Raw genomic sequence first — 12,348 nt, 5'->3', positions numbered from 1 at the left:
ACCACTTGGTATTCCCCATCAAACCAATCATTTTGTATACTCCGAGGAACATTAGCTCTCCGGATGGGCAACTGTATTCTGTCCAACCGTACTCGAGAATTGAAACACCCAGCTCCTCAAAGGAAAGCAGTGCCTCGTCCAATATTCCAGTATTCGAGCGCGTAGTTCTTGGCTGTTTCCTCTAGTTGCGCGTAGATCGCTTCTTTCTTATTGTCGTGTCTACTTTTGGTCGGTCAATGCACGTTGAGGATGCTGTAATTGAAGAAAAGGTTTTGCTATTCACAAACCCACTTGGATTTATTGATAGGTTAAGGCTTTAGGGAATAGTGGGATCGACTTCTTTTCATACTTTTACCAATTGTTTCTTCAAAGCTAGCTTGTTCTACAACATCTTAGAGATTTCACGAAGTCTGTTCTACTTACTTCTAGCAGCATAGAGCCGGGATTGTTCTTGCCGTTTTAAGAATTCCTAACGACTGTACTCGGTCCTGGGCTGCTCATCGCAAATTCGTTGAGTGTCTCGACACACGCAAGTCGGTTTCAACTTGGTTAAGCCATCCAACACGTTGGGCCCCTCTATTCCTGGTGCCGGTGGGATTCTTACAGAGATCAGATTTCACTTCACCGCACAGTCGTCCCGCATCCTCAACGTGGCCGGCCAACCGCAGTCTCCCCAGTTTCGCCAGTTGTACGCAAGCTTCGTTTTAGGTTTTTTACTCAGTAGATGCTCATTAGACTACAGAGCCTCAACGAAACGGAATTCCAAAAAGTAATGTAAGGAGCAATTGTAAGGTTTATTATTATATGCAATATTGTTGATGAAACTATAGCTTTATCTTTTGTATTCACGGTGTTATGAGGCTGCTACTCCGTTGGTAGCCAAATTAGCGCTCTTTTTGCTACCAACGGGGTAGCAGCCCTATAGCGCAGTAAATACAAAAGATAAAGCTATACTGCCTTTAGCAATATTGTAGACAATACTCTACACTTGCCCCTTACACTATACTCCAATGAGCATCTACTAAGCGAAAAACCGAATATGAAGCCTGATTGTACGATCTTTCGTTCAAATATGGCAAGGGCACGCCTGTAGCCATAAAACAGGTCCCGCAGTGGTTCTCAGTCTCTTACCCAGCAACTCCTATCCCTACCAGCCGGAATACCATCAACCTAAGTGGAGATCGGATAAGTAATCCCGGTGGAAACTAAAGTCGTGTATGGTAAAAGGAATAGCCTTGCCAGCCGTGAATTCATGCTTCCAGATTAGGAGCGGCTCATGGCGACGATTCCACTGCAGGGATTATTGTTTCCTTACTTAATACGCGGCTGGATCCCATATTAGGAGCGGTGTACAACAGCGACTGATCCGGAGAGTGTCTTACCAGCTATATCCAAAACGGCAGATCTGTCTGCTAGGCTAGGCATCACAGTCCTAGTAAGGCGGCATGCTCAAAAATGCATACTATGAACAATTTAGAAAATGAACAACAATGGAATAATCGATGTGGGCCTAGGTCTAGGAAAATAGGTACTTGGAATGTCAGAACTCTACATGTACCGGCCCGCATGGGTACCCTAGCAAGAGAGCTGCAGAAGACGAAGTTCGAGATTGCAGCCATCCCGGAAGGGTCATGGGCGAAGACGGAAGAACGCGAGCTCCGAACAGTAGATCCTAAGTATCACATCTACTACGGTGGCGGCAATAAAGCAGAGTATGGAGTCGGATTTGTATCACATGGAAAATCGAAACCAACGAAGAAGATATGACTCAACAGCGGAACGAGTTGAAGCAGAGTAGGTACTCGCGGAAAACTGATGAGCGGATTGATAAACAACCGCTCACTTAGCTTCGAGGTACGATGCTGGTCTAACAAGACAGTCGTCGCATGTTCGAATCTCGACTAGGCGGTGCTTGCTTGATAGAGTCAGTAGGATCATTACACTGGCCCATAATTTTCCTGTACTCTAAACAGCCGGCTGCGAAGTCTGTCGATAAAGAATGGTAATGTCTAATAACGGTTTAAGCCCACGACTTTGCTTTTTGATGAACAAGTTGAAGGGAACCTGAACATACAGCGGAAGCACATCCACGATGCGATCAATACTACAGCTGTAGCCAATGGTTTGACGTAGAGTGCCAACCAACAGATGACTGACGAGAAAAATCGAGCCAGAAGTCACATTTGAGCTGCAACTGTGATACGCCATAGCAGGGAGAGGTACAAAGATGCTACAGCTGCCGAAAAGAGACTTCGCCATCGTAAAAAACGCCAACAGCGATATCGTGTTCTTGCGGAGGCGGAGAATTGCTTCGGGTGGAACGATACGAGAAGCTTCTTTGAAACAGTCAACGGAATCAGGACGGACGGACCATACCAACTACTGTTATGTGCAACGACAAGGAGGGGAATCTGATTAGCGAAAGGTCGGAGGTGGCATTGGAACCAACATTTCGATGTACTGTCAAATGATGAGCATGATGACGCTGTCAACAGAAACATGATAATGATTGAGGATGATGGGCAAGCTGTGGATTCACCAACTTTGGACGAGGTTAGAAAGGGAGCAAAAGAACTGAGAAACGACAAAGCAGTTGGAAAGGACGGCATTTCACTGAACTTTTGAAAGTCTGGAGCGAATGACTGTATTGTGCAATCCATCAGGTTACACTAAAGGTATAGGGTCCATACTATAGACTACGGAGGAACTATCTACGAATTGCTTGGAAGGTCTCATATGCCCTACAAAAAGGGCCACCGACTCGAATGCAGTAATTATCGGGGCATTTCTATCCTCAATTCTGCATATCAAATTCTCCCCCGCATCCTGTTTCATAGACTGACGCTGTTGCAGGAAAGCTATTGTTCGCGAATAACAAATGCAATTTTCGAGAGGGACGCTCCACGACGGACCACGACGGTTCACCTTACGACAAATTCTCGATGAATTCCGAGGGTTCAACTTGCAGATCCACCATTTGTTTGTAGACTTCAAGGCGGCGTACGATTCAGTTGAACAAAATAAGTTGTGACGGATAACAAAACTGATTTGGCTGATACGTGCTACCCTTGATAATTCAAAGTCAAGCGTCAAAGGTTAGACATCAGACTCGTTTGTAATGTTAGATGGTTTGAAGCAAGGTGACGGACTATCGAATTTACTGTACAATATTGCGTTGGCAGGTGCTATTTGAAAGGCAGGAGTGCAGAGAAGCGATACCATCATCACGAAACTTCATATGGTCCTAGGACTCGCGGATAACATCGATATCATCGGTGTTAGCCTTAGAGCTATAAAAGAGGCGAACACACCTATTAAGGATGAAGCTACGACTTCGGCTTGTCATAAACTATGCCACAACAAGCCACCAGTATATAGTGGCTGGTAAAGAGTGTGGTAGCCCTTCGAAGCTTCCTCTACTCACCAGCTTCGCCACGTTATAGGTGACCTTGGCGTGCCCTCATCAGGTTTGGCTAGGTCCATCGAGTCCAGTACACAGATCTATAAGAGGTTGTACAGGGGTATTGAAGAACTAAGCGTGAAGTAATGCTCAAATACTAAAGCCGTCACTTTTCAACTCAGCAATCAATTCGGAAAGAGCGGGAAAATTAACACGTATGTTGAAACGGTTTCTCCCAGGTTGAAACAGCATTAATTGCTCATAATAAATGTATCTTATGGCTTGCATAAAAAATCAAGCCGTTGGCGTTACAACCAGCCCTCGCTTCTTCCAAACTTTACTCAACTCTATCATTTATTAATAGCCCGTCACGTCAATACCTCCGCTTCACTGTCCTACTGCATTGTTCTCATAGTAACACTCTTTATTCGGTTTTCATTTGGGAACTTTCATTTGACAGGAATGACATGACACTTGACATGTCAATTGTGCCGCATGTATGTAAACATTTTCGAACCACTGTTATGTTTCATTCACCTGCAACAGTTCTGCTAGCAATAAACCATAACAATAGGCATTGCTTAGAAGCCTTTGGTTTCATCATCGAAAGGATTTCTGTTGATACCAATCCCAACATTAATGACTGTTTTGTAAATCAGATTCACTACAGATTTTATCGAATGCGACTTGGCGTTGTGTGCTTTTTGTACAACAGTGCTATTTTAACTTTGGTGCAGATAAATGGCGAACGGAAGTGTGTCTGTACAGTGTTTTAGTACATCTATCAACCATTACAATATCTAGTCTAGAATTTTGTTTCGTTATGTTGAACTTCAATTTTTCACTGAACATAATTTACATATTTTCATTTGTACAACATGGAAAGAAGCCTCACTAATAGAAGAGATATTATGCTAGCAACAAGCTAAACTACTTACCGGGTCCTAGATTTAAAAAATAAATAAATAATACGAAAAAAGAGAAGACATTGATAAACGTACAATAGTTAGCAACTTTGCAGGGTGGACTCTCGCTCTCTGCACATGCCAATTGGAATAGTTTAAGAGTTTCTCTACAGAAAGTATCGATATAGAGATAGAATCGAAAGATACTGAATTTTTATCGGTTTCAGCATAGAAGCATTAGCAGTTAAACAATTGCAGCACTCGGGTGGAAACCGTGAAAAGCAAAAAAGGGATAAAGCGCGCTACATTGAAAAGCAGAGTTCTCTAGCCGATAGCAGCAGCAGTCAACAGAATAGCTGTTCACGCCAGGGAGCAAGAAACAATATAGCGAGGGAAGGTATAAGGATACTCACCTTGCGAGCATTTTTATCGAGAAACATTCCACCGCCAACGGCTCCGGCTCCACCCCCACCAGGGCCACTTCCGCCCGGATACGGCGAGCCACCGGTGGCCATGTGCGAGAACGGCACCGGTACCGAGTATTTGATGGTGTGCAGCAGCTGGACGACCACGTTTGACACATTCCGGAAGGACAGCTTTCGCCGATTGGCCGCCCCCAGTGCCGACCGCACACCCAGCGTGTTGAGCATCAGCGGCTGTGGTGGCACACAATCAACATGTAACACACATACGGGTGGGTGGTGTTTGAACATGGGCGGGAGCAACAATACACAAACGCACGGTCAGTCCAGAAAATGAACAAAAATATAGTGGATTAGTTTACAGTTGGATGTTCGAAATGAATCGAAGGGAGTCTGAGGGCATGGATATGGGACATTTATCATCTAAAGGACTGATTGATTTGGACAAAAGTACCTTTCTTCGGTGAGCTGGAGGCACTATGAAATACGTATCGATTTGGTTGTCTCGTAGATACGAATCCCGCGTATCTCCATGGCCAGCTTCCACTTCATATTCTCCGCCGAGAGCATCAAGCGTCGCTCGAGTTACATGAACCCGGCCTGGTTCGCCGCCGCTTTCCATGTGGTTCGCAAGCGTTACGTCATTCGACCACACATCGAACTGCCACTTTCGAAGCCCCAGGACACCACACAGCACTCGGCCGGAGTGAATTCCAACCCTCATATTCAGTACGACATCCGTTTGCTCCACCACGGAAGCTATGGCATCGATCATATCCAGACCCATCTCCACAGCACACCGTGCGTGATCAGCCCTCGGATCAGGAATCCCCGAAACGCAATAGTAACAGTCCCCTAGAATTTTAATTCTCAAACAATGATTATCGTGTGCCAGCTGATCGAATCGACCGAACAGCTCATTCAACAGTCGCACCAGTTCCTGTGCGCTGCACTGCGATGCCAGCACCGTAAACCCGACAATATCCGCAAACAGAATGCTCACGTTTTCATGCTTCTGAATGTAGATCTTATGGAACTGCCCTTCGACCGGCGAAAGGATGTCGTTTTTCATCTCCATTGCGACGTGCTGGGGCAGCACCGAGAGCAACAGTCGTTCCAGCTTTTCATTTTCGTCCTCCATTTCCAACCGGGCGGCAATACAGTTGCGAGTATCGAGAAAGGCACGTCGCTGGGCACGTTCCATCATGACGTTCACAACCAAACCGGCCACGTTGACACCGACGAAGATCACGATGTTTGCGGCCAGCTGTAAAGTTGCGAGTAAGTTAATTAGCGTGACCTCGCTACATTTTTTACGGTATAGAAACTCTCACCTGCTGGTACGCCAGATACTGGAAGTTACCGGTGTAGATATTATACCCGGTTAGTCCAATATGAATCGAAGGCAGAATAATGCCAAACAGCACCGCTTCCCAGATTTGTAGTGGCATCATGGCATAGGCCAGAAACACTACAAACACGATCTGCCACACGCCTTCGGCCATCACCTCACGGGTGTCGACCGGAAAGACAATCCCCACCGTTGGCATCGAGATGAAGCAGAACGCCGCGGTGAAGAACAGAATCCCATAGCAGAGATATGGCAGATGCGAGTCCCGAATCAATCGGAACTGGAGCAGTGCTAGCACCACCGCAAACAGCAGGCACATGAAAGAGTTGAAAACGTTCTAGAAAAGAGAAGTTTACCATAAGTCTGGTAAATTTTGGAGCAGAACACTACTCAATACTCACATGTAACGTCGGTGCCTGGTTGTATCCGAGGCTGAGCCCAGCCATGACACCGCACAGTACCACAACCAAAGCTACCACTCCGGTTACGGAGAAGCGTTGCAGCTTCAGGGTGTACCGCTGGTACAGACATTCTAGCTCGTTGTTCTCGAAGCGTAACTTGTTCCATGGTCTTCCTCGGGCAGCGTGAACCGCGTGATCCATGACCTCCGGTGCTGGTGCTGTTCCTGTTACGACGGGTGAAAGGGCACCCTAGCGGCCCACCAGCTACAGTTGGCGGTCCAGCGTGAGGGTTGTGTGGGTGTGTGTATGAGCGTGTCAACCAGTCCTTAAAAATCAAGAAATCAGAGAAAGAAACACACATGATGAATAATGCTAGTCTAGTCAATCAATATGATCAATTTGCATAGTAAATTAGCATCTTGGGGCACATGTGCTACGTTTGCACACAGCATCTTGCGCTTGCCGGCATCAATAGTAAACAAATAGTGTATTAATTTACGAGACGCCACAGATGGAAGCGTATATGGAAATGGTGTAAACAAACATCTCACTGCTGAGATTAGTGGTATTTAAACAATACTTTAGTATTTTCCGGTTACAGCGTAGCATCTGTACATACGTCATAAGATCAGTTGATAAATCGCCAACGATAATGAAGTATTAGAACTTAAGTAGAGTTTTATGTACACTGTCAGGGTGATGATAAACACCAGTCGAGCGAATATCGTGGTGGAATATCGTAAACAATTTTAGGTGTTCTTCAATTGCACCTGGAGCGTAATTTATAGCGCACTCACAAAGGTTGTGTTGATTTTAAATTGGCAATTCCAAGTGTAGTGTGCGTCGTGGTATCCTGCTGGTAGCCTCATCGCAAAGTAAATACGGTTGAGCGACACTTTTGTTGAGACAAAATTGGTCTTCACCTGCTGAGGCATGCATGATGCCGTACTCCTGCACTAAAAACAGCTCCATGAACTGTCACGAGTTTATGTCGTTCAATGACTGACGCAGCATTCTAAGCTAAAGCGAGTATAAATAAACGTTCATTTCGTGTTTAATAACATTGAACCTCGATAAGGAGTTGTTGAAAGTGGGTTTAAACTGAACAATAAATATATTTTGGTTTCACTGGAAGGTGAATGAAGCTCATTGATTTTTCCATAATTCGTCACACATACTAAAAAAATAATTGAATGGCTAAAAATTCATTAGTTGCGTTTAGTTTCGCTTTTATGAAATCATGCTAACTAAAATATTAAATTTACAAATATAGGTGATCCAGCTAATGCCAGCATCCTGGGTCGTTTTTCTACGAATGCGACAATAATGGGTCACCTGACAGCGACCTGCTGTCTAGTAATGTCGAGCGTTATCGAGTCAATATAATCGATTCTTTGTTGTCAACGAAGATGATGCCACAGTAATCAACAATTCGCAGGAAACTTTCTTCACAGACTGTGTTACATACATCGAAAATTAACAACACTGAATCTATATTTACCCACAGAGTGCGCCGAATTGAAATGTTAATCATACCATATCTACACGCAACCACTCTTTGTTTATTATTTAACATTTAACATGTTTATCTGCCACTGTCACATCTGATAATGTTTTTTATTCTCAGTTAGAAGAGAGGCAACGGTTGGTATAGCTAGTATTTAAAAAAATCTATACCTATAAAAATGAATTTCTGTCTGTCTGCCCGTATGTTTCTTATAGAATCGAAAACTACTGAACCGATCAGCGTGAAAATTTGCATGTAGGAGTTCTTGGTTCTTATGATGGTTAGAGACCCCTCCCCCAATTAAGAGGGGGGGCTCCCATACAAATGAAACACAAATTTCTGCATAACTCGAGAACTAATCAAGCAAATGGAACCAAATTTGGCATGTGGGGGGTTTTGGAGGCAGGAATTTTTTTAATGATGGTTTGAGACCCCTCACCCCTGTGGTAGGGGAATAAGGACTCTCATACAAATAAAACAGAAATTTTTGCATAACTCAAAAACTAATCGAACTCGAGAAATTTGAGACTCTTTCATAAAACATTAATCAATAACAAGACCACCAAAAACTATCAATAGTAACAATAGAAAATTCGGCGCGAGACCGCCACAGGCCGCGAGTGTTGCCAGCGACCTGCCGTCGGAAGCGCCGGCCACTGCGGGGGACAGCCCCCCGTAGATATCACCTCTATCTAGGTTTATTTATTTTCCTTGATCTACTGACCTCTATTACTTTCCTTCAGTTGGGTCACCCCTGCGAAATGGTATTTTCTACGAAAAGATTTTCCGTGAAAGGTTTTTCGCGAAATGGTATTCTTCGAAACTCTATATTCCGCGTTATGGTCAATCGAGAATTGGTGTTCCGCAAAATGGTATTCGGCGAAATGGTTTGTAATGATGGCGAATATTTAAATGCTATCCGCTTTACTTTATCAGGCTAAGCAATGGGGAGAGTTGTTTTCTACTTTACTGTGAGGAAAATTTGTATATTAAAACACCCATGAACTCCTCAGAAACTTGCAAAACTCGAGATTGTGACAAAGGTCATCCGAGATTCACGATTTATGTACAACACAGTTTAATGTGTGGCAATACGAAGTTTGTCGAGTCAGCTAGTAAATAATAAAAACAACATACGTAACACCGTAGTACTACAAAATTATAATTGTGAACACGTTAGGTCAGTGTTCCAGCTGGTTCCGATTCTAAAACTAGTGAATTCATGGCAGACCATGCCGTGATAATGAATCTCTTAGACTTCGCTTTAACACTTCACTTTAAGACTTCACTTTAACACTTCACTTCGGCAAAATCGTAAGCCCGGGTGCTTCGCACAGTTTGTCACACGGCTACGTCCTTATTTGTCCGGTGGGGTCCTGTAAGTGAAACTTGTGCCAAAACTATCATCCACTTTCACAAATAAATCGGGTGTTCTCCAAGGCAGTAACATGGGACCGCTTTTATTTATTTCATGCTTCAACGACGCGGCCTCTATTCTTGGTACTTGTTATATTTAGACTAATTTTATCTAATCTAAGCCAGGATCGTCTAAATCTAATATATTTAGACGATTTGGTGCTTCGAGCATTGAAGTCGTCGTCAAATACTATTGGACACATTTTGTGAATTGGTGCGAATAGAACTGCTTGATGATTAGTATTTTTTTACATGGCAAAAAGGCATTTGGTTAATAGGCCACTGCGACAGTCTAAATGATGATGAACCGCTACATGTGGCTCTCTAAAAAGAGAAAGCAAGTGATGGCGACGTTGGATCGAGACCCAAGCTGTTTGTCACAAGCCAGGAAAAGGGGAGTGTTGAGATTGATCTCTCGGTGTGCAGCTCCGGGTGACTCCATGGCAAATTGGATTCATTCGGAGCTGCACAATGAGTCTCTTCCGCGCCAGATCTTGTAAAAATCTTTGCTCTCAATGTAGAAAGCAATTTTGCAGCACGCTACATTCTGAACACGATTGCGGAAGAGATCCCCACCCCAATTCTCGACGTAACGCAACCCATGCATTACTACCATCGGTATGGAAAATATCTCTAAAAAAATTGAAGGGGAAACCAACAACACCCAATAGTTGATGTCGTTCGGAGGTTGATCAGAAGTGCGTAGGCCGGTCAGTATGGACGCTACTGGCGAAGTGATAAACGTGGGGTTGGAAAAGGACTTTAACCTCGACAGTATGTAGCTTGAAAGAAGACTCTCTGCTTCATTCCTGATCGCAGTCCTGAACTCACCACCATGGAATGAAGAGAGTTGCACGGATAACCTTTACAATCCGACGACGCTACCTGTGGTCAAGGGACAACCGGCGAGGAGGAGTGGTTTCGCAAGATTCGCAACAGAGGCTACTCTAACAAACTCGCACTTCTGCCGGCCGATCAACCAGGTCAGCGAGATCTGATCGCAACCAAGAGTCAGCGATTGACTGATACGGCGTCGTCGAATATCAGCAACAAAGGTCCAATTAAAATAGACCACACAACTGAATTTACGAGGGTCCCGTGGCACCAGAACCACCCTCGAGTGTCACATGCAGAGAAATAGTCGAAACTTTCGGCGTAGCCATAACTACAATTGATTATCCCGTTTCCCTGTTCACTATGGATCAGCTGCAGACTGCCCGCTCCATTTTTCTGGTTAACATAGCTGACCAGGAGACTCCAGACATTAGGCATCCGTACAGAATTATATTATAACCGAACATGACAGCTGTAGTGCACTTTTCCAACACAGATATCCATTTCGCCTAGTATTAATCGTCCCGCGGCCAACACTCGATGGAATATCAGTGTCTACAAGAACAAAGATTTTCAAGATTTTGATTGTTTATATAGCCTTCATTGATAACTGCAATGATAGAATAGATATAGGAGAATTGAAGTTTAACTTTGAAATTGCCATATAAAACCTTTGTGTACATATTTTATTTATAAAACAACTTGCAAATAAAAATTTTGTTAAAAAAGAAATCGTCCCATCGTAAAGAATTTGCGATCTATTGGAACAAGGGACTTTTGCAATTTTTTTTCTGGCTAACTTCCCTAACACAGACATCAAATTTGACTAGATTTAATCGTGTTCGTGAAAATTTTTGTTGGAACAAGAGGGCTTTGTCACTCTTTCTGGCGGAGTTCCCATGCAAAAACATCAAATGGTATAGGTTTATCAGCGGTGTTAAGAAAACTTGGTGAGACCAGGAAACTCTGTCATTTGTTTTGGCTTACTTCCCAAGCACGGATATCAAATTGGTCTAGGTTAAATCGTCGCAAAGAATCTTCGACCTTTTGGGACGGGGAGATTGTCACTTTTTTTCTAAAATCATGGTAAAACCGTAATGGCGTCTTTTCCAACCAAACACTAAGCGAGGATTTTCAGGTGGACAATACTTCATTATTTTCAATTTTTCCACAGTGCGCACTTAAAATTTAATAGTTTTCTTTATTGATGTGAATGTGTCGAAGATTTTTGGCGATCGATTGGCGCTAAAATATTGTAAATCGATCGGAAAACCGCTAAGATATTGACGCTCAAAATCTTTCATTTTTTCGTAATTTTTGACGCTCAAAATCTTTCGTATTTTTTGATTTTTTGGAATGACACCCTATCCCAAATCATGCCGTAAGACGTAGTCCTACGTCAAAAGACAACACCAAGCCTAAGGCCTTCAGATGGTGGTGGTTCCGATCTTCGTCCAGGCTCGACAGTTTTCTATACAGACGGTTTAAAAATGGACAATCAAGTTGGAGTAGGAGTGACTGGCACAGGAATAGACAGACATGTCAATTTCTATGGGCAGATGGCCAACTGTATTCCAAGCTGAAATACAAGCAATTATAGAATGTACGACTGTGTGCTTGCCCAGGAACTATAGACTAAATATATGCATTATGCCCGACAGCCAAGCAGCTCTAAACGCTCTAAAGTCGGCCGCATGCACATCAAAACTAGTCTGGGAATGTATTCAATCACTCCAAAAATTATCTTGTCGTAACCAAGTCAACCTGTACTGGGTCCCAGGTCACTGTGGAATTGATGGAAATGAAAGAGCTGATGCGCTTGCAAGACTCGGATCATCTCATCAATTTGTAAGACCTGAACCCTTCTGTGGTTTATTTGCTTCTGCTTTAAAAATGGAACTAAAACCATGGGAATGTACGAAAGTGGAATCAAATTGGAATAACACTTTCAATGCTAGGCAGTCGAAACGGTTTATCTCTCCAAACGTTTCAATGACTCGCAAAATTGTGGAGCTTTCGAAGAAAGATCTTAGCATTTATACTGGTCTTATAACAGGACATTGTGCGAGCCGATATCATCTGAAGCTAATGGGAAAACTTCAATATGATATA

The 12,348-nt window shown here is 43.5% G+C and overlaps 1 protein-coding gene across 4 annotated transcripts in view; it reads right to left on the bottom strand.

Moving 5' to 3' along the window:
- Positions 1-12,348, bottom strand: part of LOC128732880 (Ca(2+)/calmodulin-responsive adenylate cyclase) — a 170,222-nt gene that overhangs the window by 32,814 nt on the left and 125,060 nt on the right. For all 4 annotated transcript variants that reach the window (XM_053826306.1, XM_053826309.1, XM_053826307.1 and 1 more), the window contains 4 exons: positions 6,480-6,804; positions 6,062-6,415; positions 5,182-5,994; positions 4,719-4,961 (listed from right to left, as the gene is read on the bottom strand). In XM_053826306.1, the coding sequence (XP_053682281.1) occupies positions 4,719-4,961; positions 5,182-5,994; positions 6,062-6,415; positions 6,480-6,680 (1,611 nt within the window). In that variant the 5' untranslated portion in view covers positions 6,681-6,804. The remainder of the gene's footprint in view (positions 1-4,718; positions 4,962-5,181; positions 5,995-6,061; positions 6,416-6,479; positions 6,805-12,348) is intronic.

This window comes from Sabethes cyaneus, chromosome 1, assembly GCF_943734655.1.
Source record: "Sabethes cyaneus chromosome 1, idSabCyanKW18_F2, whole genome shotgun sequence".
Classification (NCBI taxonomy): Eukaryota; Metazoa; Arthropoda; class Insecta; order Diptera; family Culicidae; genus Sabethes; species Sabethes cyaneus.
This window is presented reverse-complemented; position numbering and strand designations above follow the sequence as displayed.